Source organism: Myripristis murdjan, chromosome 22, assembly GCF_902150065.1.
Source record: "Myripristis murdjan chromosome 22, fMyrMur1.1, whole genome shotgun sequence".
NCBI lineage: Eukaryota > Metazoa > Chordata > Actinopteri > Holocentriformes > Holocentridae > Myripristis > Myripristis murdjan.
The window spans coordinates 19,871,191-19,897,518 of record NC_044001.1 but is presented as its reverse complement, the minus strand read 5'-3'; the positions used below and the strand labels follow the sequence as shown (position 1 = coordinate 19,897,518).

The 26,328-nt window shown below is 42.7% G+C and overlaps 1 protein-coding gene across 1 annotated transcript; it reads left to right on the top strand.

Moving 5' to 3' along the window:
- Window positions 1-6,262: 6,262 nt before the first annotated feature.
- On the top strand, window positions 6,263-26,250 carry ccdc9b (coiled-coil domain containing 9B). Its single transcript, XM_030045302.1, has 14 exons — window positions 6,263-6,429; window positions 9,755-9,862; window positions 9,946-10,050; window positions 10,170-10,322; window positions 11,398-11,547; window positions 14,266-14,328; window positions 18,766-18,944; window positions 20,877-20,926; window positions 21,044-21,094; window positions 21,225-21,321; window positions 22,258-22,294; window positions 22,382-23,042; window positions 23,142-23,224; window positions 23,609-26,250. Exons 1-14 carry the CDS (start codon window positions 6,418-6,420, stop codon window positions 23,633-23,635), a joined length of 1,776 nt encoding a protein of 591 aa, XP_029901162.1. The 5' UTR covers window positions 6,263-6,417; the 3' UTR covers window positions 23,636-26,250.
- Window positions 26,251-26,328: the final 78 nt, after the last annotated feature.

Sequence of the window (26,328 nt, the reverse complement as noted above, 5' to 3'; positions counted from 1 at the left end):
TATCAAATATCAATTTAGCACTTGAATATACTGAGAAATTTCTGAGGATTTGATCTATTAAAATTACAATGTCTCCTGTGCAGTGTTTGCACTCAGCCACAAAATCCCAGATTCAAGCTTGATGAGTTTTGGGGAAAAGGAAAAAAGCAATCTGTGGTCTCTCTTTGGATTTTATAAAGATACAGGTGGCCGATGTCCACAAAATGAAAAAGATAATGACAGTTTTGACAAATGATCAGAAGTGCAGCTTCACCACTCATGAATGCAAAACCAGTTATTCTTTTACTTGAGGTGGCCAAAAACAACCAGGGCTTATGCAATGTTAAACAGCTTTTCTGTTGGTTGCTTAACTCCACCTATAAACACAAAAATCATACCACCCCGCAGCATGTTGACGTATTTACACTAATGACAAACAATACAAGTCCAGGGCACATTTCACACTCTTAAGGCATTCATGCACACCTGCAAGAGGATGTGTAGTGTGGGTGTGTGACAGACTAAATCCAGCACAGGTGTCACACCAGGTGAATGTGGTAACTGAACGCCATGCCAGACATACAATACAATACAAAGACTGACTGGCAGGAGGTTTGGTAGGATACACCCAAAACACTGTGAGCTGGGCACTATGGCAGGTAGACGCGGCATTCATTTCCCTTCAAGGTGTATCTCTGAAAAATGTCAAACAAACATTTCATCTCAACAGTCACAGGCCACAGTGCAGTTATAGGTAGTGATGAAGAGGATTATGAAAGCAGTGAAGATGAGCAAGATGAGGGTTGTGATGATGAGGCGGAAACAACATCAAGACGTGCCAAAGAGCCTCATTGCACAAAACCCTCCTGAATGTCTGCCTTGTGCATCATAACAAGTGAGAAAGTTAATCCTAATGTGCATATGTCCATAAAAATCTGAGCTGCTCCACAGTGAACCTTAATACAGTGGTTACTGTGTGTAATGACCTCAAGCATTTGTCCCTGATTTTCCGTTCAATAGATGAAAAGCAACACATGTATGTCTAAAAATGTCAGTGTGTGTCCTTCGAAGGGTTAAATTCTTTGGCAAACAAAGTGCTATGGGTGTACTCAAGCATCGCCACATTGTTTGAATGTGTGTGAGACACTAAACAGTGAGTCATCTCTACTATCTGTATAAAATATGTATCTGTTTGGAGAAAAAAACAAAAAACAAAACAGCAATCCTCTAAAGCTGGCAAATGTCTGAGGAACTGAGACTCTTCATCACTCTGCCAACTTTTCTCATAAATGTTTGCAACTGCAGCGTCATGACTGAGAAGTTTATGCCATCAAATTAACTTTTTTTCCCAGCAGATTTCTGAACATGTAAACCTGAGATGATGATGAGTGGCAGCACTCACAGGGAATCAAGCCCTGACTGAATTGTTTTAGAGGATATGAGGGAGCCACCTGGTGGACAAAATGTAGAACAGCTGTTGACTGACATAAAAGAGAACGTGTTGAGGAGATGAGGCCAGTTTTTTATTTGATTCCCTATTAAGGAATTTACATGTTACACAAAGCAAGTGTGTTATTACCCTTATGAAAATAAACCATGACTGTATGTTAAACAAGCTGGTAGCTATGTTACTTGGCGGAAAGCAGCCTAGAGCCATCATGGTTGTATTATAGTGTAATCACTGTTTTTCTTCAATAGCCTATTACAACTAATTAATCACAACTAGGCAAACCATAAAATAGGCCCACCTTAAAAATTATATCGTACTGTGGTAATTTATGTTGGTAATCAATATTTTAACATTAGCCTACTCATTAATAAGTCATCTACTTCCTTATTAAATTGAACGTTTGAATATTTAAATTTTCATATTTTCATTTCATAATATGCAATATTTTGCTAGGTAATATTAGAGATCAGTGTAAATTTTCTTTTCTTTTCTTTCTATCTTTCTTTTTTTGTTTTGTTTTGTTTAATGTTATCTCATTACGCAATTTTAATTCCTTTTTGCTTTATTTTGGTAGTCTGTCAGTACCATAGTGTAACTGTGGTAGCACCACGGTTAGATATAGGGCCCTATCTTGTGCCACCCGCTATCCGCTGCCACTACCCGCTACCCGCAAATTGCGGATTTAGGAGCTTCCGCTATCCCTAAACGGTATCTTGCGCCACCCGCTATCCGTTATGCCGACTGCATCATTTGCGCCTGGAGGTGTGTTCGTGGGCGTGTTTTATGCGCTTTCCCTAAAGTTGCTATCTTGCGCAGACACTTTAGGGATAGCGGATAGCGGGTGGTCCTGACCACCCGCTATCCGCTTTAAAGTTTGGGCTGTTGGAGAGCGCGCCCAGGCGGCTTCAATGCGCGCCCCGACGGAGCCTCGCCACGCACACGGTCGGACTGATACCGGGACGCCGCCGGAATGGACTGAGTATAATATATAGACTGTTTAGAGGAAAGACTGTTTTAATTGGACACTTACGCCAGCACGTTTTATTGTTTTATCATAAGCCAGCAGCTGTGCTATATTTTTATTTTTCATATTTTATTTGCCCAATCTACCTTGTCAATAAATTAGTTTACACATAGTTCCACCTCTGCCTCTTGTGTGTGTGTGGTGTGGCCGGGGATTTTACTCAATCAGTACAACCTTGTGACACGTCCACTTGGACACATGTGGCTCCACCTCCTGAATTAACTCGCCTATGATATAATATATAATATGTATATAAAGCCAACTTGCTTTAGCCTCAGTAGAAGCCCTGAGAAAATCTACCTCCCTCTCTCCATCGCGGGTTTAGGATTTAGGATTTAGGATAGCGCATCCTGCCCTTAAAGGCAATGGCACCTGGCACACTGATTGGTTTAACTGGCGTAACGCCCAAAACACGCCTATTCATAATATAGCGGGTAGCGGAGGTGTTTTGCGGATAGCGGGAGGTGCACAAGATAGCAACTTTTACGGGGGAACGCCTCTTCCTAAATCCTAAATCCGCAAATAGAGGGTTTAGGGAGTCTGGCGCAAGATAGGGCCCATAGTCTTTAGTAATCACAGTTTTCATCCCCGCTACATTCACCCATATTTGCGGTGTTATGAGCCCCCCTGCCACCTCGACCACGTCCCCTGCTTGGCGTTGCAGAATGCTTCCACCCCGGCCACGCTGAGGTGAAGTATCCGCTATACAATGTGCTGATTGTGGACTATGGCGCGCGGACTCGCCGTCACTACTAACGTCAGTTTCTGCTTCACTGGACAACTGCATGTCTTCCTCCTCGGAATCGGAGTCAGCCAGTACCAGTACTTCGTCGACGGTAAACCGACCTCTCAGCATCGTGAGTAAATGAAAAAACACTCTTTCGCTCTGCTCTGCTCTCGCTACGCTCAGCACTACTACCACTGCTTGTTGCAATTTTGCGACTTTGGCGCTTAAAGGGTTAAGTCAAAATTTGGACGCAATACACACTAATGGTGGAATGTTCGGAGAGCCTGCCAGGGAGAAAGTCCCCTCTCACTGACACAGAGATACACACGCGGCTTTGTATCTCTCCTATTCTGTCTCAAGGGCCACTAGCACTGCAGCCAATGCATCCCAGCAATAGCCCCAAACACTAATGTAACATCCCAGCAACCCCATAGTAACCACCCTAACTACCATAGCAATCACCCAAGACACCATAGCAACTACCTATCAACACCCTAGCAACCATCAGGAACACCATAGAAACACCCTAGCAACCACCCAGAACACCATAGCAACCGCCTAGCAACGCCCTAGCAACCATCAAGAACACCTTAGCAACCGCCAAGTAACATCATAGCAACCACCAGGAACACCAAAGCAACTGCCTAGCATTGCCCTAGCAACCATCAAGAACACCATAGCAACTGCCTAGCAACATCCTAGCAACCACCAGGAACAGCATAGCAACCGCCTAGCAACGCCCTAGCAACCATCAAGAACAATACAGCAACCGCCTAGTAACATCATAGCAACCACCAGGAACACCGAAGCAACCGCCTAGCAATGCCCTAGCAACCACCATAGCAACCGTCTAGCAATGCCCTAGCAAAACATAGCATCCGCCTTGCAGCACCTTAGCAACCAACCAATATACCATAGCAGCTGCCCAAAGACATCCTAGTGGCCACTGAAAAGATGATAAAAATTGCCTGGAAAATACCCGGACCACAGTAACTGCCTTCTAGCCCTCGAATAACGCTGCACAACCTACAAACAGCAAAGGGCTGGCTGTTTACCACATGGCCACACGGTCGGCAACGGTGGCAAGCGCATTTAAAGTTTCTTCATCTACATCTATCTGTCTGTCTGTCTGTCTGTCTGTCTATCTCTATTTCAATATCAATTCAAAGCCTTGATTGGCATGAAAGTTACAAGAACAATTTTGCCAAAGCATTAAAGTACAATTTGTTCAAATATTTGGACAGTATGCAATAACAGTACATTTAAACATTAAATAACACATTAAAGCATTTAAAAAACATTAATATTTATATTTGGTAAGTAGGTGTATACTGTGTATCCTATGCATGTGTATATGTGTGTGTTTGCTCTGCCAAACCAAAGTTTGGACTCTACTTCAAATTAGACACCAAGTTCCCCCCAGAAAGCACAGATTAAACTTTTATATACTCTATTTAAGTTTCATTCCTCTTTCCTCAATAGAAATTACAACAAATAGGCATCAGGTCATCAAATCTGAATTAGATGAACAATTTACATTTGCAGCTGCTCTCAGAGGCCTGCTTCTTTTCTGGTATGGGAAGAAAACACTCACATTACTGTTACTTGTCCTTTTCAAATTAGTATTCATACTTTTAATTATGCTAAAGCAGTGCTTCCTTTGTATCCGCTGACCTGACCTCACACACATATATCAAAACTGCTAATAGCTCGGTACTTTTTATTCTGAATTAATTACCACAAACTTCTCCAACAGTGATGCATGGTTTTGTTAACTAATGTTCACACAAAGTGAGAGTTCGAATGGAGTCATATGGGAAAAACAAAGTGGCACGATCATATATAAATAAATATACTAATGAGCTGAAGACCACACTGAAAATTATTAAGTGAAGAAACAATTCCATTTATGGGAAGGACACAGTGGCTTTCAGTTGATTTATCAGTGAAGTGGTCCTTTGATTGTTTTTGTTCAAAACAGAACTATGCACAAGTACTTTTTCTAAAGCTTTTAGTCAAAATATTTCAGTGCCCTTCCCCCCTTGATAGTAGCTGTGCACTAGACAGCCTCAGCTACTTTGTATTCAACTCAACAACAAACAACAGTCAAAGCTTACACAATCTCTGATTGTTGTTTTGCTATAAACCTACTCACAAGGTTGAAACCCCGAGTTGAGTTTAACATGATGTCTAATGCACAGCTTCACAAGGCACTGACATGCCAGCAGCCTGTGGAACAGTTTCTCTAGGGATTTCTCAAGGTAATCCTAAAGCATGTAAACTTCTTGTAGGGTAAAAAACAAATGTAAAGGGTTTTTGCTTGTTAGCATGTTTAATCCGCTAGAAATGCTGTATGGTCTTTAGTGTGTATAAAACCTGGAATGTTTTAGTTCAGACTGGCGACTATCAATGATGTGTCTGTTTCCATAACGCTTGGGAAATTGCAGAGCACTGACATCGAGTCTCAAGTGACTGACTTCACTGCTGCTGCAGCCCTCAGCCTGCTGCAGCCTGTGGCATTCTTGTCTGCCAGATTGACTGCTTGCTGCATGTCATTAGCTCCTAAACTTACAGGCAATACGGCTTGCATAAAGAATTGTGGGAATTCCAGCAGGCAACCCCCCCTCCCCTTTTAGGATCCACGTATAGTCCTGTGAAAATGTAATTAGGAGCTCGCAGACAACGCAGCTGTTGAAACGACAGTGGGATTGGGACCAAACAAACCATGCATCTCATTTGTGATGTCTGGAAATGTATAGTGACAGGTTGTTCTGTGGTGACTTGCTCAAATGAGAAAGAGACTTTGCCAGAATGTGAGAGGTGAAAGCTTTTCAGAAATGTAAAGAGGGAAAAGATTTTGTAAATTTGTTGGGTGAATATGAGTGAATGTATGGAAGACATTCTTTAACTAACCAGCTTTTAGCAGGGAACAAGTGAGGAGGGGAAAGAGCAAGTGCTCTTCAGAGTGAGACAGAAAGAGAGAGAGAGAGAGAGCATGTGTGCCGAGGGGTGGGAGGGTTGGGGAGAGAGGGAGAGAGAGGGAGCGAGAGAGAGAGAGGACAAGCGGGTGGGTGCTGCGAAATCCGTTAACAGGGGAGCTCTGTGCATTTGTTAGACGTCTTGGCTGCTTGCCCAACTTGGCTCATTGTAATCAAGGCATGATCGTCGACTCCAGGCAGCCCTCTCCGCCGCCTCGGCTGCCTAGTGCTTGGACCCAGCCTAGCTTTCACCACTGACATGGAAAGACCCGTGAGTGCCTTCTCTCCTTCCCTCTCTTCTCTTCTCATCCCGCTCTAGCCTCCATACTCTTCCTTGCGCTCTTGCCTGTCTGGTGTTAGGTTCCCTCCTCTGCTCTGTCCTCTCGCTGCTGCCAGAGATTTAGCTGTGGCTAAATGCAGCGTCTCAGTCAGCCGTTGCGTCTGTTCGCCTCCCTGCTGGCTTTCTCCCCTGCAGTAGGTGGCAGGAGCGCTGGGCAGGGATAAAGGCTTGGCAGCTTTCAGTCCGCAGGCCCCCCACCCCCCTGCCTGCCTGCCTGTCCGGGCATGGGTGCCGTCCGCTGGCAGACCAACAGCTTCTCTTTCTCTGTGTTTTGTGATTGTGTGTGTATGTGTGTGCGTGTTTACGTGAGGACCTGCCTCCCTGCCTCACAATTAGAGAGCCGCACACACACAAACGAAGAGAGTTACCCAACCAAACCCCGAGGGGTACCATTCCCACACCGTTTTTCCCCACACTGAGCTAGCAGTGGGCTTCGCTGGCTAGTGGAGGCCGGCGGTCTTCAGGCTTCGTCATTGGCCTTACTGAGATTTCGGCAGCGTGTCTCTGCCTCGCTCCTATTCTTGGTGGTATGTCCTCACGCTCTGTTGTGTTTGGATTCCCTGACAACCAGAAGCTGTGAGACAGCGAGCCACTTCCCACCCTGCTGCCGCTGTGAGTGAGTCCCAACTTTTCTCCTATAGGCTACTGACTGTGTTTTTGCACGTCTTGAAACATGCTTTCTTAGAAGCAGTTGTATTCTGGGTGCGGATTCTTTGTTTTTTCTCACCCCAGGATTGTAGCGACGGCTGTCTGACCACATGTAATCAAACAGCTCTTCCATCACATTTTAGTTCACCTCACAGTTGTTTGTGCTTAAGTGTTTGGTGATATTCATTTAAAATGATAAGTCTAATGTGGTCAAACTGCCCAACAAAATCTAATGTTCCTGCAGCAGGAAAGTGGCAGCCATTCTTTGCAGGCGGTAATAGTGGCGGGGATGGAAATGCATGGAAGAATCTCCTGCAGCCCAGTGTGATGGTCTCTGTGTGCTTGCTAGCCATGAGTCATCGTTCTGTGCTAGGAATATCACATGGAGCAGCAAGGACTCTCTTTTTGTCATCACTGGGGCAACAGTGGGGGATGACTGACTCACTAACTGTTTGGCACTCCTGCTTCCTGTCTCTTGCCTGTCAGGAAGGCCTGACCCATTAATGCAGTGTATACACAAAAAGGGGAATGGGATACTATCAAATCAGCGGAGAATTAGGCTTTCGTCCCAGTGGTACTACAAAGGCCCTGACTAGAATTGGTGCAGCCTAGTAAAAGTAATGGCCGCAGCGTGCTTGTAGTGGCAGCTTTTTCGTTTTACTATGAATTATTTTCACCTCTCTTCAACTGAGAATCACAACAGAGGGTGTTAGTGTCAATATAAAGTGAGAAACATTTGTTTTGTTTCAACCGGCTGAGTGGAGACCTCCCTTTTTTGACTGTCACTGAGCCGAGGGTTACCCTGTTGTTTGTGAACTGGGTTACATCTATCAGTCCAGGTTCCTTGATTGCTGTTACTGCGGTGTGCACATAATGTAATGAGTTGACATATTCTCCACTCATAGTGCTGAGTGTAAGTGGAGACAGGAGTGTTTCTTGGCATTATGTCACTGTCTTAGGGCATTTGAGTTTGAAACCATATGTTTGCATAGGAACTGCCAGCACTCAGGCTTGAATTTTATGTTTACTAGTTTATATAAGGAAAGCATGCCATAGGGTCTTTGCTGCAATGCCAGCCGTCTTCCAAGAAAGCAGAGTATCTTGACAATGGTTAGTGCAGAGTGCGTAAGATGAGAGTCACCAAAATGCCACGCTGCGATCTGTTGACTTATGCACTTTTGACCCTCTGTGATCTTGTTCCTTCGTGGTATGACATGGCATGAACCTGACCTAGGCCTCTGGCAACCTTGTACTTTAAAGAAGGCAGCTGTACTCGCCTAACCCTCCTGGTGCAGAGATCTTCCTCATTCCCCAGACTTGTAAGACATGCGCCCTTTAGCCCACTCTGTGACCGTTTAAAGGAAAAACGCCACCGCCCACCTTAGGGACTAGATAAATGTAATGCAGTGCCAGATTGCAAGATTTCTGTAGAGATTTTTTCTTGGAGTTGCTCTACTTGGTACCGTGTTATAATCACTAAAGCATATTATGTTATGCTACCTTGTTATACATTTTTTTGTTTGGAAGTGGCTGGCACTGTGTTGTTGATTTTTTTTAGAATGATGAATGTCCTACTAGCTCACCTTGTATAACACGTATTACATATCAAGATTAGTCCATACTTCAGTGGCATGGGTTCATATCATCCTGTCACTACTTTTACCATTAGAAAGCAAAAATACAAATGCAAAAAATAATCTTAATGAAAAAAGATGAATGGCATGTCAAACCTCTCCTACAAGGGGATTATGATGGTGATTATGAATAATGATGAAAATGTTTTTTGAAAGTAGTATTGAAAGTGTTTTTGATAGTGTTTTTAAACTCTGATATATGTAATATGTATGCAGATTTGTATGTAAGCAATATATATTCTTCCTGTGCATGATTTGATTTGGTTTATGAATTAACAAGTTAAAAATATACTTGATACATGATAAAAACACATGACCCTGTTTGACCCCACCAATGTGAGCATTATTCCAGTACATGGACTCGTCTTTTCGAGCTGCTGCCTCTTAGTGCAGTGCGCACACTACAGCCATCTGGAAGTTAGAGCAATATTCAAGTCAGCAGCCTTACAACAGATCCTCCTCATAGTGACTGCAGTTTGAAGACATGTTTTCTTAAAAGTAAGTGTGAACACCTAGTTACAGTGCCATGAGAGCATGTGGAGGGTTTCAGTAAGGGGCCTCATGTCGTGTGAAGAGGCTCGCCCTGCTGACCTCATCGGGATGTTTAGGATGCTGTGCATATGCATTCTCACTGTGCAACTGAGCTTCATGATGAGCTCTCCATCTGTGGGTGTCAGGGCACACTAATGTTGTGTGTTATTACACTCTATAGAAAGAGAGGGACATGTTTTTTGTGATTCTTCCAATTGTCCGTTTGTAAGCAAGTTCCTGTATTCAAAAGGGGCCTAAATTTAAAGTTAGATGTTATTTTTATTTGTCTTTATTAATTCTGTGTCTGGTAAGCACCAGCCCAAAATCTGAGGGTATAGCAACAAGAAAGAAAGCACACCCATTTTACAGATGTGAAGGTTACATGTTATTGTACTGATTGCCATGCTGATCGCTGGTTCAGCTGATTTGTGTTCCCCTTCCAGACCCCCAGTGACATGATGCCCAAGAGGGATCATGAGAGGGACGTGGAGCTGGACAAGAAGATCGAGGCCCTTCGCAGGAAGAATGAAGCGCTCATGAAGAGATACCAGGTATGGGGCACATTTCTTTTCTGTGGGAGCCTCGGGCTCTTACAGGCTTCTTGAAGTCACCAGTTTTGTTGGGTTGCATTTAGGAGGTGGAGGAAGACAGGAAGAGGGCAGAGGAGGAAGGAATGGCACTGCAGAGCCGCAAGGGCAAAGCTGATGACCTTACCATCACTATCAGCAAGTCCACTAGTGTGAGTATCTACAACAAGACTTCAGTTTGTACAATAAATGCAATAGGTGATGGAAGATTTTCTGATGGAGACTTGAGCTAAATGTTTTAAAGCATGTCTTTTGTTTTGGGATGGAGCAGGACACTCGTGTGGTGGTGACCAAGCTGAGCAGTGGAGGTTCGTCCAGTGGGAAGGTTCAGCAGGACGTAGGGCCTGATGGGGGAGACGGCCCTCAGCTGGGCCTGGGCCGAGGCCGCCGGAAACAGCTAACAGTCACCATGGCTGGAAAAAAGGTAAAAAAAAAAAAAAACAACAACAGCTACAAAAATAACTTGGATCATGTGATATCGAATAGCATGTCAAATAACATGAACATCTGGAAAGTGTGAACCCACACTGTGTATTTTTTTGGTAGCAAATATCATGATTAACAGAAATGACCGAAAAGCACAATCTGGCTGTCATTTCTGATTCAGACCAACAGGTACAGCTGGATGGAAGATGAAAGCCAGCAATGAATTAAACATCCAAACTGAGTGCAGCTGAGATGAATCAGACCACAGCCAAAATAACAGAGACTAGTGAATTAAACATAATTCATATGATTATTATTATACAACTATGGGAGACTGTCTGTCCCTTTTAGAAAACATTTTGTGAGAAATCAAAGTCTACATAATGTCTACCTATGCTTGTTATTGTTGATTAAGTAATAAAAATTGCAATTTTATTATCAGTTGGCATATTACACCATCATTATTAGCAGTTATGTAAAGATATATAACAGCACAGGGGATCAGGATGTTTTATTACTTTGGCCCGGTGCATCTCTAACATGTCATAGCATTATGAATACAATTTTGAATAAAGCAGGCCTACCAGAATCACAGTATTAGTGCTCCATGAAAAAGTAAATGCACAGAGAGAAAAAAACATGTTGACACTGAAGAAAATGTTCTTATCAGATTTTTTGCTGATTGCTTCTTAACAGATATTCTTTGGTTTAGTTCACTTAAAAGATAAGGCGAGTTGACTGCTGCTGCATCCCCCCAGGGATGAAAACTGTCTGTGGCTGACCTTCTGCTCATTGTAAGACAGTAACAATACAAAAAAAGAGTAGGACTGGTTAATATACATATACAAAAAAAACAAAAAAACAAAACAAAACAAAAAAAAAACATTGATCCCATTCAAAGTGCAAAATCATGCTTGCGAAAAAACATATTGCAATTTCCAGACATTACCATGTCATAATGACATTACCTGGTCACTAAGGAGACATTGACATTTTTAATTTAGATATATTACAGCATACTGCTGCACACATTTTTGTGAGAGGTGTACTGATGTAAATAATTGTCTTTCCAGGGTAAAAGGGTGGTGAGTGAGAAGACAGAGCGGAGGCCGGGCCCTGTGGATTTTAAGAATTCGACTGATGATGGACAGGCGAGGCGTGTGGAGTCAGCAGGGAGAGGCAAGCAGCCAACTCACATGACCAAGAGAGACACAGCAGCACAGGTTTGAATCACACTCTGCTCATAAGCTCCAGCATTTAAGAGCAGGCACGCTCGCTCTCTTGTGTGTTTCGGCTCTCTCTTCCCCGCTGTGTCTGTTCTCTCACGCTGCTCCAGAGTATTTTACATAGATGTCAGACATGTGGGCCGGCCACACCCCTTTGTGATGGAGAACAATAGCCTCGGGACGGGAGGTGGACTTTGGGGCTGTGATTGACTGGTGGGGTGGGGCTGGGAACAGAGTCTGCAGAAGGCGATTATTAACTCGTTGAAGTCTGATTTTCCCTAAATTTTCTCCTTAAGTAGATTCAAAGTTAGAGAAAAAAAAAATTTCATATCATACAACAGTGTCACATATATAATCTATATCTGCCGGTTGAAATGCTTCATTGAAGCTACATCATGCTTATATTGAGTGAAATATTCAAACCCAAGCTGCCATTGTTTCATCCTTTTGTACATGTTTCCCTATAATTCAGCGGGACATATTTGATATGTTTGCATTTGTAATTAGGAATCCACCAGTACAGCTAAAGAGGTTTTAAGCTGTGTGTTGTCATATGTTATGTATGTCTTCGTAATGTAATCCCATTCTGCTTGTTTGTGTTGTTTGGCTCCTCCTTAAGAGCTTTTGTTGTATTTTAGTGAGTGAAATATGAGTTAGCGTCTGGGTATAAATGCATTTGGTTATGTGGAACATCCTGTAAAGTTCATAATATCCCTCTCAGGCCATGAAAGCCAGATAACTGCTGGGATAGATCTCATTTCGATGAGTTCATCATCGCTCTACCTCTTTGTTTGTATCAATAATATTATTGTTATTTTAGTAACACAATCCATTGGGAGGTTCTTTGAAAAAGGAGATCTTGTATTTAACACAGATAAGCAGAGACACATCTACACAAATGTGGTACCCCCGGCTGGTCTGTGAAATGCCACACTGTCACTGACTTAAGGCCCCCTGGGTATGCAGAGACTCTGGAACAGCTGCTCTGGCTCTCCCTGTAGCCTGACAGGCACACACACATGCGTAACACATATACACACACATGCACAAGTCAGCCAATCAACAAGCTGATGCACAGCGCAGACAGCTGATCCTCGCCTACTGTAAACACAGACACAGCCATATCCTGGTAGCAGGAGGGGTCTAGAAACCAGGGTGGGGGGTATTGAACAGAAGCCTATTCTAGGTGTGTGAATGTGTGTGTATTGGCTGACGTATTGAATGCTGCTCACTGGCCCATCCGGGTTAATGTGCACTAAATCTCCGAGCTGAACATGCTGTTCCCTTGTCTTTATTTCTGGCCTGCCTGCATTCGGTCAGTCCCCTTTATTTATCATGTGGACTGAATCAGCACTTGAACAGAGGCCAGCGCTCCAGTGCACCAGTCATCTGTGAATCGCAGAGACCTGGTTTCCACATGGCCGCTGTTTACTGAACCAGCGTCAGTCAACGTGGTGTGCGGCTAATTAGCCGACAGCAGCAGGCAAACGCTAAAAAACTCAGGGAGCTGAAAATGTCATGTGTCTCTTTGGCAACTGAAAGCTGGCAGACAGGGGTTTGCATGGAAAAGATTTGTATAGAAAAGATTCATGTTATCATGGTTTTTCCCTGAGACAGTGAAAAACAGAGAGTGTTTTCCTGGATACTGTGGAAATTGACGATGACTCCAGGAGAGGGGTGTGTGTATTTGGCACGGTCCCAGGCAGAGTGTGATGCCTGGAAGTTGTAGTACCTCACAACTAGACTGTCATAGAAGGAAAGAGGAGAAAGGAAAGGGAGAGGGCGGGGAAACAGGGAAACAAGAGAGAGAGAGAGAGAGAGAGTCCTGGCTGGCCAGTGTCTGTTTCCAGTCTCATTTTCCCCTCCCCAAGCCTGGAGGAGTCTCCTCTCCTCCGCCACATTGTTTCCCCATTCCCACCATCCTGAAAGGGCTGATTTGATCTAATTAACATTCGACTGCCTTTTTACTGTGAATAGGCTCATTATGCTGCTAAAGGAACTGGCGTGGCATGGTGCCAGGGAAGGGTCAGAGATGGAGGGAGAGGAAGGAGCAGTGTGAGACATAGGAGAGGAGAAGGAAGGGAAGAAGGAATGGGTTAGCCAGAGGGGTGTGTGTGTGTGTGTGTGTGTGTGTGTGTGTGTGTGTGTGTGTGTGTGTGTGTGTTTGTGTGTGTGGGTGTATGGGGGTGTCGTTGTCTGTGGGTGAACTAAATCGCTCTGCCTCATTTCTAGCATCTTTTCCTGTTGCTCGGGAAAATTCTGCTCCTAATGGCAACATGACTCATCCGCTGTGTTCACCAGAGCACAACTTTGAGGTCAGAAATACACATAAAACATTGGACCGCCAGATATAAAATTCACACAATGCTTCGTATGGAATGAGAAGAGACTGTCATTTTCCAAACCACTGAATAAATCCACTTACACCATCTTCTGCTGGAAATTGCAGTCCACTTTGCTGACCCCATTACAGAGCAGACTTAACAAACACCCAGATCTGACCATTACCACATGTGTCCACTTGGGGGCAGCATTGGCCTTGCAATGTCTTCTTGATGCACGAGTTGGTGTCCTCACTTGGTTTGCTGCTGCTGTTTATGGCAGCAGTGATGGGCAAGAAGAGGCCATGTTTAATTGGTTGATAAACAGATGCTGTGTCACTCTTGCTGCAGTTGTGTGAATCTTCCCGTCTTTCTCGTCTCTCCTCTGTCACAGGAAGAGGTCAGACAAGCGCAGAAACAAACTGAGGAGCACCACAGGCCTTCAGAGCATGACCAGGTATGAGGAGGCCATGAGTAGTAACACACACACACACGCACACACAGATACATAATGTGTGCTTTTTGGATATCAATATGATACAATACTTGGATAGAGGAAATTATTACTAATATAGCTCACAATATTTTGAGTCTCAAACATGCAGAGTGCAAAATGAGTTTTTCTTTATCAGCGGGTCACTTAAAGGTGCACTATGCACAACTGATTGAAGTGAGGACCATTTAGACTCAACTGACAACAACCATAAAATAAGCATGTAATCGATCACTGAGTCGGTCAAACCATGTAGACTCAGCCATCAAATTTCATGCCTATTCCATGTCTTTTGTCAGCTGAGTCTAAACGGTCCTCACTTCAGTTAACCCTATATACATTTTCCCCAGTGTATCTTTGAATATCAAAAAAATAAATAAATAAATAAAATAGATAGGATTATTGCAAATGCAGAGATGGAAAGATGTTACAGAGAACATTTGGTCACAATCAAAAAGAACTGAACAGAAGAGGAAACATTTCCTAACAAAAGAGAAAACACAATGACAAATCAGAAAACACCACAACAAATCCAAAATCACAACGGTAAAACAGAAACCACCGTCACAAATCGGGGAAACACATCAACATTAACTCAAACCAGAAAAAGGAAGGTGCCTATTGAGCAGGATTGTTGCTGAAGTATAGAATGCAAAGATGACGTCATGCTGGGATGCATCCGCTTCCAAGGGACATCATCATTTTGTTAATATCCGTTACCTAGCACCTGTCACTTTCATATCAAGAAAAAGAGTTGACATTTCAGCATGAAAACAAAGATATATAGAGAAACTGTGGGTGATGATTGAGATAGATCTTTATGAGTTAGCAGCTCAGGACTGAATTACAGACCAGTGAACTAACACTGCTCACATGTCCTGACATTGTGAACTACCTAGTGTTTGGATTAAGTGCATACACTTTGCGTCAGTTCAGAAATTATAAATCATTGGAAGTGTGTGAACAGTTTTGTGGATGGGTGCAAGTTCTGCAAATTCCCAAGCCGGAGAGCTGCAACAGCACAGCTGCAAGGGACACTCTTTGTGGCAAAAGAATTAATAAATGCCCTTGCAGAGCAGAGAAAATTAAGTAGTCTTAACATTTTTAGGTCACAGTTTGTGACCAGGTTACAAATTCCTGGTTCGATGCACAACCAGTGTACATTACAATTACAACTACAATTCACATTTGGCAGACGCTTTTATCTAAAGCGACATATATATATGAGATTTTTATACGCCAACAACATCATCCAGCCAGTTACTAGCTCGACACGAGAAAACTCACCTGACTGAAAATGTAGAGAGCAGACTTTCCATCAACTCAGGACTTTTTTCCAATGTTACCGATTTCCTTCTGATAGCCGCCACCGATGCCATCCAGCGTCTTTTTATTAGCTATGAGCTGCTAACTCATAAGGATCTATATTAATAAAACTCAAAATTTTATACAGCTCTTGCATTATTTACCATATTCAAAAATCACAACCAATTTAAGGACACAACCGGGTCTATATTTATTCAATGCTTTTCACCCAAAGTGGTCATTCTTGATCAGAATATGTTCGGTATAAAAATGATTCATACACAGTATTAACTTTTCAAGGCATTCCTCCCCAAAAAATGTCTTTATCTAAAACAAAGCAAAGATATGTGAAACTAAACTGAGTCATTTTCCACTCAGTTTCCACTGTGTCATTCTTTATTTTCTTGCAGATTGTATCTACAAATCTTCCCTGAATCCTCTCCAATGTTGTTGTGTTTTGTTATTTGCTGTAATGTTTTGTGATTTGTTGTTGTGTTTTCCCAATTGTCCTTATGATTTGCACTTCACGGCCACCGTACACATCAGCTATTAAAACCTGATAATGATGCTTTTTCATAAATATTGACCAATCAAATTGGTAAAATGGGTCAGACGGTATCACATATGTATATTGTAATAACATTATGTCATTATCTCCAAAATGTTAAATTTTCAAGATTTAAGACAACTGTTTTATTTTTTGACTTGGCTGCCATGCATTATCGGCTTAGCCAACAGATTTTGGAAGTGTTTGCTTTCATTCACTTAAAAGTGTTTTGGAAGGGGTAGTAGAATTTACCAAAATCTTGTAATTTTTCCATTGAAGTAAAAACTAGAAATCACAAAGTTCTGGGGGTTTTCATGTGAAACAGTGGTATGTGAGCATGCAAACACACAGAGAAGATGTACACATGTACATACAGGCACAGTGTTCTGCCATGTGCGCCCCCTTTCATGCGTTTGTCCCCATCTGCCTCCCGCCGGCACGCGTGTTACCACTGCCACTGAAGGTTTAGCCGGAGCAGCTCAGAGCTGTCTAACAGATCAGGCGTACAATAAACAGGCCGACTGCAGAGGCAGGAAGGACGGGCTTCAAAGGCCCGCAGAATAAGCCCCATGACAACTGATGCTGTTCATGCCTCTCTGCGTTACCTTGCCTGCTTTGCAGCCCAGGCTGTGTGTGCTGAAGGTTGCACTGTGCAATCTTAGTGTTTTTGAAGTGTTGCATAAGCACTGGAAGGTCAGGCGGCCCTGGGCTTTGTCAACTGCTTTGGTTAACAAATACAAACTCCTTCTGTCGTTTTCTGGGCTGGCTGAAGCAGCTTCCAGTGCACGACTAGTAACGGCTCAGCAACCCAGAGTAAAGACACTGTCATTGAATTTCTTATCCCGAGATTTTCAAACCTTCTGATTTTCTGGAATCCCAGTGTTGACTTTCATTAACCCCCATTTGAGGTGATTTTGCCCTAAGGACCTTGATATGAAAATATATTTTGGTTTGTGTTAAATAATAAAAGATTTAGGAGTTTGAAAACTGACAATTCAGTGTGGCAAGATTAAAACAGAATATTGAAAAAGCACTAATACATTTGTTTTTAATTAATTGTAATAAGTTCTACTAAATCAAATGACACTGAAAGAAACTATTCCTCATCTAGCTGAGGACCTACCTGTGAGCCCCTCAAGGACACCCGGAGGTCCCCAGACTCCACTTTGAAAACCACATCTCTTTAGTATACTGTTGAATTGTTGTATGGACATTGGCGGATATTATGCCACCTATATGTCCCGTCCTGCCTCGGCCCCAGATTACATCCCTGCAAGGCCCTGTGGAGGTGACAAATTGAAAAGCGCTAATTAGCAGGTTGACTGGGGTGGCAGCCTGAGACGGCCTGTTGGAACATGTGAGCGGTGCCATCCCTGGTGGCTTTGGCGTTCTCCAGGGCCAGAGGAGAGGGAGGAGAGAGGAGACGGAAAACAGAGGGATGTCTCTGAGTTCTCCAATACTGCCTGCAGGAAGGCAACATGTTTACCTGGCTCTGATTGGCCCACACCTGTGAGGAAAAGCTAGCTTAGTCTCTCACAGTCTCTCTGCTCTCTCTCTCTTTCTCTTTTGCATTCATGCTTGCTCTTTCTGTTTCTTTAAGCCTTGTTTTTACAACTTCTGGGAGAAAGGATACATGAAGCAGCATATAGATTTGTTCTCCCTTTTGCTCAGAGCTGCACCGTTGTCAGGTCTCTCCAAAAATCAACACGCTGCCCCCTTTCCACATAGAGACACTGAGTACCGACACGCAATTTCTCTTAGAGTCTGCTGGTCTTTCAGGTGATTTCCCTCGGAGCACAGTGGTGTTTGTAGCTCTGATTCACACTTTGTAATGAGAACACACAGCCTCTGTCCTCTTTGATGTGTTAAAGAGCATGCATCTGAATTCCCCTCAGTATTAGGCAGGCAATTCGTTCAGCTTTATCACAATCATCCATAAACAGGGTGAAGGAAAAGAGAAAAAGGATTTAATTGCATTTAATGTATGCTGCACTTTTCCTCGAGTATCTCCTCAAAGAATAGAGATTTTGTTGCCTTACAGTCATTGTGGTAGACCAACCGGTGGTTTATGTAACCAAACAGGGTGACGGTAACGAACTGACATCCAGAGGCAATGATACATGATTACTGTAATGCACTGTAATGTAAGAATACATGAAGACATGAAAATAGCATGAATATGAGAGCTAATCCAATATCCTTATTTGTTCTCCTTCATTTATGAATCAGTTTCTGTCTGACTCAACCCCCTGCTGCTCTTCTTATTGCTCACATTGCTATTAATTAATTTGTGTAGACATGAGAAGCTGTTATTTGTTCAGACCACCCGTGGTTAACATGAGTGTATTGCTGGGTCAATTGTCACCATTGCTCCCATTAGTGTATAGAGTGATGCTTCAAATATAATACAATGTGACAGAAGTGGTTATGGTATTTAGTGGTTATGAGTTTAGTGACTTTTTTAGGTGTGCTTTATCATATCTATATTAAAGAAGCCAATGGCAGGTCTTATGCATTAATAAGCACTCGGCTGTTTTGTGTCTTCTCAGGAGTTTGAGAGTCAGCAGGCGGGCACTGACCTTACCATTCCTACATCGATAGAGGAGCAGGAAGAGTATCTGCGCTGGAAGCGGGAGCGGGAGCAGATTGACAGGGAGCGGGTGGCAAGACACAAGAATGCCAAGGGCCAGTGGAGGCGAGCATGGGACATGGACAAGACGGAGAACATGTAAGACAGTTTACCACTCATCATCCCCAAGCTGCTCTGCCTGCTGTTTTTCAAGCTTTGTCACGTTGTATTTCATCAGTTTCATTGAGTCTTTGAAAACTCACTTTTTGCTTATTTCTCTGTTTTTTATCCTTAAACCCCTGATTTTCTTTAAATTTCCTCTTAAGTAGCTTCATACTTAGAGAAAAAAATCTATGTTCTTCAACAGCGTCACATCCATTCTGTATCTGTTGATTGCAGTGCCTCATTGAAGCTATGTCACGCTTATACAGAGTTAAAAATTCAAACTCAAGATGCCGTTGTTTGATGGCTGCACCATTACATCAAATAGAAAAATAAATGGATGCCTTGTGCATCATTTTATATCAATTTCCCTGTAATTTAGTGGGACATATTTGGTATCTATTGAAACCTTGGGCTCTCCACTAGAATTTACAATCAAGTTCTGTGGGCTTGTAATAACAAGTCCACTTTTTATAAATGTGAGGCAATGCCCTGCCTCACATTTATACTCATTCTTGGCTTTGGCCACTGAGCTGTTGGGGGATTTAATACCTTTGTTGTCCCACCCAGTTCAGGGATTCAGTCTGGTGATGTGCTGATTGTAAGCCAGCATCTCAGGTACCATCTCCTTCAGCTTAAAGTTTTATCACCAAATAAAAATGACTTCTAACCTCATGCAATTCAGTTTGGGCATGCTGCCAGCAATCCCAACTGAGGTCTAATGTCATCTGCCAAGTGACCAGCGTCATCAGCTGAGCACGTGCTCCACTGTCAGTACGTTCGAGGGTTTATAAATATAAGACTGTACTTCTTACCCCTTCTGTCCTTTCACTTCTCAAGTATCTCTGAATGGTTTTCTTCACATTTACTCACACAGATAAGGAGGCAAGCTGACCCCGCACACAAGCTGTGGCTTCACTGTTTCCAATTAGATTATTGAGTAGAACAATCCATTAGATCAGGTATCTCCATGCTGTACCTCATGATGGCAAGACTAAATCTGATCAAGTCACAAGGTATTGTGAACATAGTAGCATTGCAAATTAAATTAAGGACTTAGATCATCAAAGGAGTATATTTTAGAGTAAAAAAAAAAAGTAATGTTTCGTAGAATTCAGTCTGCATTCAAAGAGTTGCAATATTACACTAGAGATAGCAGTTGTTGAGTCTTCATACATGGAAGATGATATAAGTTAGACCTGGGGAGCCAAATATAAACCCATCTATTGGGTCGAGAACATGGCTTAGTCTAATTTTAAAATGAGCCATAAACATGTTCAGCATACTTGATGTTCTGAAAGCCTGCTATCCAAACTATACAATAGCACTCCAAAGTATCTGGAGTTAAAAATATCCCCCATTTTTTGGTGTTTGTTAGATTTTAAACAAGCCCAGCTGTAGTGCCCAGAGTGACCAAGCAGCAGAGTAAATTAATGTGCTGTTTAAAGGAAGCAACAAAATGTAAAGAGACAAGGGGAAGAGCAGCTATTTTTAGCAAGGGATGGAATGCGTTACCTTATTTGGCAAGGCTTAAACAAGGCCCTGGGCTCAGAATAGAAGAGGAAATGTCTTTTTGATTCAACAATTCAGATGTTTTCAATGGAAAAGTGTGAGTCAAACAACAAAACTGCTCAGTTGTTCTTCATAATTTCAAATTATGGTCCGGCAATGATGTTGCTGAAATGTCAGGAGGGTCTTTTTAATGGTATCCTAATGGGTGTATATTATTACGTAACCTATGCAAACACTGAGATGATGAATTGTCACTGTACTGCATGGACTTTCCTTAAACAATGGGGAAGTATCCACAGAATTTGCATTGTTTATCGTAAACACAAATCCATCGTCTGTCTGGCCATTTATGGAAAACACTGGTTGTGTGGTAGCCTGTGTTTTGTGTTTCTGTGTAAAATGAACTTCTGCTTTCAGGTTTTCAGACAAATCCCTTGCAGAGAGAGACCGAGGCCCTTCCAGCAGAGGTGAGACATTCACACAGTCTGAGATAAACCATGGAGCCTTTGCACATCAAAACATTAGAAAATGATGGATGTTGGTGGAAAACTTGGTCATTCATTCACATATTCTTTGATTTCCAGGTGGACGAAATGCAAGAAGAGGGCACCCCAGGTCGAATGCTGACTCACGAGGTATCTGCACAGTCTTGCTTTACTGTTGTCAGCCTTCGTTTCAGTGCCCTCAGGGCATCACTTCCACAGAGGTGGAAAGACGTCTATAAATTGTAGATACATGCCTTTATTTAGTATTTTTCACCCCTAGGTCATGACATACGAGGCAAAGAGAAGGGGGCTAAAAATGTGCCAGTCGTGAGCAGTAAGGCTAAGGGCAAGGACCGTCTGACTGGCAGGGCGAGGAGGTAAGATACGCTCACCATGAGACACACAGCAGCCTGACATAGTGGCATGTCAAACAAATTAAGTTGATTCAATCCTCAGATTGCCCAATGTCTCTTGCCACTGTGTCAATTAACTGTTATGAAACAGCTTTCTGTAACTAATGAAATGCTTAAAATGGATGTGGGAAGGCAGTTTGTTTTCCTGCGCTGGGCCCCAATTTACAAATTCCCCCAGATGTCATGAGACTTGATTTAGAAGTTGCGGCAGCTGACTAAATAACCCAGAAGGCCTCATTCACATCTCACTGCATGCATTATTCTCCAGCTTTTCTCCTTTGAAAGCAGCTACTGTGTGGATTTCTTGTGGAGTCAGTTAAGGTGGTGAGGAGACTTTCAGGGTGTCTCACCCAAGCGTTGCTCATAATCTCAAAAACCCACGAGACCACAGACCTGTAAATTAAGCAATTTTGCCTTTCACCGCAGAGACATGAAGTGCCAGATGGCCTTCCATCTCCATGTCCTGGCTAGTAATAGAGGTTGGTAAGGGGCCAGGGGACAGTGTAAGAGAGTACTCACCTCTGTCCAGACACATCCTTGTTGTTAGACTCTGCTGCTGTCAGATGGCTGTAGATCCACGTGTGAAAGGAGGCAGCCCACAGGCCAGTAAGACTGCAACGGCTGTGACTGAATACTCAGGCCTGTGAGATGCAGTACCTACAGCTGCCCGTCTCTTCCCTCCTCCTCCTGAACCTTCTCCTTCTTGCCTGATTGTGCAGTAGCTCACTTTTCCGTGTAGTTTACTTTGACCTTATCTTATATCTCATATCTTACATGTTGTAGATGTCAAACAATCAGTTGATTCTGTTGCCATCTGAAACCATCTGAAACAATCTACCATTTGCAGTTCCCTTACTGCTGTGTCATCAAATGCTTTTTGATAATCTTTTCAATTTTCAGATGGGGTGCGAATGAGGAAGAGGCGGCACACTTACAGGTGAGAGGTCCAGACTGTGTTGCTATGAGTAATAATGATGCCTGTGTGTATAAAAGCTCATACACTTTAATTTTTTATCACCTATAGACCTCTGAGACAACATTGGAAGAATTCTTGGAGCAACTTGATGCCTTGACCGACGCCGAGGTGGAAGATCACAAACATCATGACCCAAAAACGGAGACGTCAGAAATCCCTGACACGCCGAATAAGTCTGATGAAGCGGTCAGCAGCTGTGACTCTGTGGGTGTAGAAACAAGCAGCAGATCCACGGGTCTCGTGCCAGCTGCAAACCCGGGAGAGGACGCTCGCACACAAGGGAAGGCAGAGGCCTCGTCCCCTCGAGCTTCAGAAAAGAAAGTGCGCTTCTCAGAGGAACTGATCCAGGGGGCAAGGCACAGCGCAAGCACAGGCGCTCAGGACTCTGCCTGCGCAGAATCCAGAGGACAGAGCTCATTAAAAGCTTCCCCACCCAGCAAACTCAAACATGAAGAGCAGGAGCATCTCGAAAGTGCCAAGGAGGATAATTGCAGTACTGAAGACCAGGGGGAACCATCTGCTCCTGTTGCCCAGCAGCAGCAGGTCCCCGAAGCTCTTACTGCTTCTGAAACTGCATGTACTAAAAAAGACACCGTACCCCCCACTATTCCCAGCTCTCCCCCTGTTGAAAAGGCCAGTGCCTCTCCACAGGAGGACTCTGTCCAGCATGGAGAGATTGCCAAGTGCAATATCAGCAACACAAACACAGGTATGCTATAGCGTTGGTGGCCCAGACTGGCTTGGCAGAGCAGTCAGGCACAGCATCCGGATGGTTTGACACTGAACTAATGTTGGTTTTCCTTCATAGAGGAGCTAATAGACTCCAATCTCTCTGTCCTGAGCCTGGAGTCAGGAGAAACACATCCAGTAAACAGCACCAGCAGCGACAAGGTCAGTACGAGAAAGAGGAATAGGGATGGGTAAATCGATGGAGGGGTACATTGACGGATGGAGGCAAAATAAAATGTCATATTTCTGCATCGCAGCTGTGTTATACCCAATTTTGGTGTGAGCATATTCACCACCTCTGTGAGGCCTGTTAGCAGTGATGAAGTGGAGTAGAAATAGTCTCATGAGAGAATGCCTTTTCATCTCATATGCCGCTGGACCAGCCTGATAATGCATTACCGCCCACTTAGATCATGCATATAGAGAAACTGGGGGCCCAGCTTCCGCGGTGTCCAGAGAATGAGAAATTGCATGTAGCTGCTGTACATATGTGGACGGTGCAAAAGAAAATCACTGCATTAACAATAAAAATGCTCTGTTTTGCAGGCAAGAGAGAATGGAAAGATTGTCTGAAGGACGTGTTGAAGATGGACATCATGCGTGAGAAATACTGAAACCAAAACACAGTGAGATAGATCTCTGCCTTTCTGTAGTTTGATACTGCATTTGCTTCCAGTAGCTCATTTGAGATACTCCGTTAATGGCTGACACATGAAGCTGTGTTTTAATTGTGCCGTGCTGTGTCCCACTTGTCGAACACAGTTATTCCTTAGCAAAGTCAGAACACTTTGTTTTTTCGAGTATTTAAGAGTTCACGTAGGGATGGTGAGAAGTGTTTTTCTGAGCATTTTCCTTGCTCAAATCCTTTGCGTCCAAGCACTTTATGAGTATTAAAATTATGAGTATTGGCACATTATTCAGTATGTTAGCATGCTGTTTAATTGCAAGCTCACTGAATGTCTGTCTCTGTTTACATCTGTATGAAGATTTCAAGGTACATATCAGGAGGCTAGCGAATCAACTTACGTGGCAGCCCTTGACAATAAACTTCAGCCACAGTCAAATTATCTTGTGGCTGATTCTGCCTTAGGGATATTTTGAATACTGAAATGTAATTTGCATTACATGCTCATAGTTATAAACCTAGAGTTGGTGTAACTACACTCAAAATTGTGTAAAAAGATATTATTTATCAACTGCTTCCAGCATCATTTAGTCAATGGCCTTTCATGAATCAGCATTCAAAGTGCATTACTAAAAAGCACATTAAAGACTCAGAAAGTCCTTTCTTAGTGGCCACTGAACACGGCTATAAGCTTCCAAAACATTATTACTGACTAAAATGTTATTGTTTTGGAAAGAATGGGATGCTATTGAAAGTCAGTGGGGTACAACCAGGTTTTGGTAAGTTATCAGCAATAAAACTTGATTTTAAGAGGCATTAGGATTGTCACCAGCTCACAGCAGGCTGATGGCATTTTCTCCAAACATACATTACTGGCATGAGAAGCATTTTGGATGTCCTAAAAAAAATTCTTGTTAAGTGATCAATAAAACAGTAGACTTAAAAATCAAGCCTGCCCTTGAACACGCAGTTATTTTGCTCCATAAAACCTGTGTAGTTTAAAATTAAGATTCTTTTCAAGAAAGTTTACAAGGGCCTCATTCACAGTTCAAAGCATAAAATACATGAATTTGTGTATGACTAATGTGATTTGTCAAAATTTTGGAAGAAAATGATTACTCATGACGCTCTAATGGAGTAACACTTGGAGTATAAACCTGTGCAGGCCATTTATTTTTATTTTTTGGAGCTTGAGGATTTATTAATTACATGGTTTGACATTCTCTTTGCATTCATCACTCATACTTTTTTTTTTCTAATACAACCCAGATGCTGAATTGCTGATGCTGCATTTGCACAGCCAACTTAAATATTCCTGGTTTAGTAGGGTGGAATGGTCTTGAACGTTTTTTCTTAATTCAGACCCTTGACCCATTTTGGACTGCTGAGAAATTGGAAATACATCAGTCCACAGTCCAGACATTGGGATTCAGCTGTAATTCCCACCGGAAATGTCATGTCCTGTTTTATATTAGTGAGTGACAACTAATACGTTTTAAAGGCTTCCTCTTTGAGAATTTAGTCAGTTGCTGTGCCTTGCATATTAGGTTATTCAATACTGAAGATGTACCTCTTTATTTCATGGTTTATTATAAGATAGTGTACATGTACTGTACTAACAGAGTTTGCACAGTGCATCATTATTGCTGATTTTATTTATTTGCCTCTCCATTTGGACAAGTGAATGTTAACTAGTTTAATTCTGCAAAGCTAAATCACTTTTGAGACAATGTTTATGTGCATTAGTGACTGTTTTTTTCTGTAAAATTAATGGATTTCTTTTTTATTTATTACTATTTTATGTTATCTCACTTTGGTATCGAGTTTGGTAACAAGTAGAGCCTCATAACATACAGAGCTGTAATTGTAAGTAGAGAACATAGTGGACATCCTCTGCCAGGTCCCATAATCTGCAGTTAAGAAAGAAAGAACCAGTCAGAGGGGCTGAGGCCATTCCAGCTGTCAACACCCAAAATTTAGTGTTCTTTTGAACTATGGCCTTATTTTATATAAGGAATGACATGATATAGGAAATGCTCTTTTGTTTGAAAAATTAAATAGTTCATCAGTTCACGTGATTTACTGATTTGCTTTAAAGTGTTTCTTAATCCTTCTGGGATTCAATCAGTGAAGTTCTAATCTGGAATACAGAGTGGAATAGGCCTCAGCCGTGCTGCTGTTGGGAAGCTCCTCCCCTGTTCATTTTCAGCACACAGTAATTATTGTTGTTGGTGTGTTTCAGTAATTAATTTGCTGGTTCAAGGGTTATTAGACGTCTGCATCATCACCGTGCTTCATGATAAATATGACAAGTGATTGTGTTGCTCCCCTGGGTGTCCACCACTGTCCTCCATGTTCTCATACACTGTAGGAATCTGGGAAGGAACAAGTGTGTATGAGTGAGTGAGCGAGTGTGTGTGTGTGTGTGTGTGTGTGTGTGTGTGTGTGTGTGTGTGTGTGTGTGTGTGCGCGTGTTTGTTGTGTATCGAGGTGTGTTTGCAGCTTTTTATTGTTCAGGAAAGCTCCTGTGTGCAACAGAACTAATTGTAAAACAATTGGAAGGAGGCATACAGAACATCAATAAAGGTTTTCCGCATTTCCGACCGTGTCTCTTCTGTTCTGGCAGCAGAATCTCTGTCAT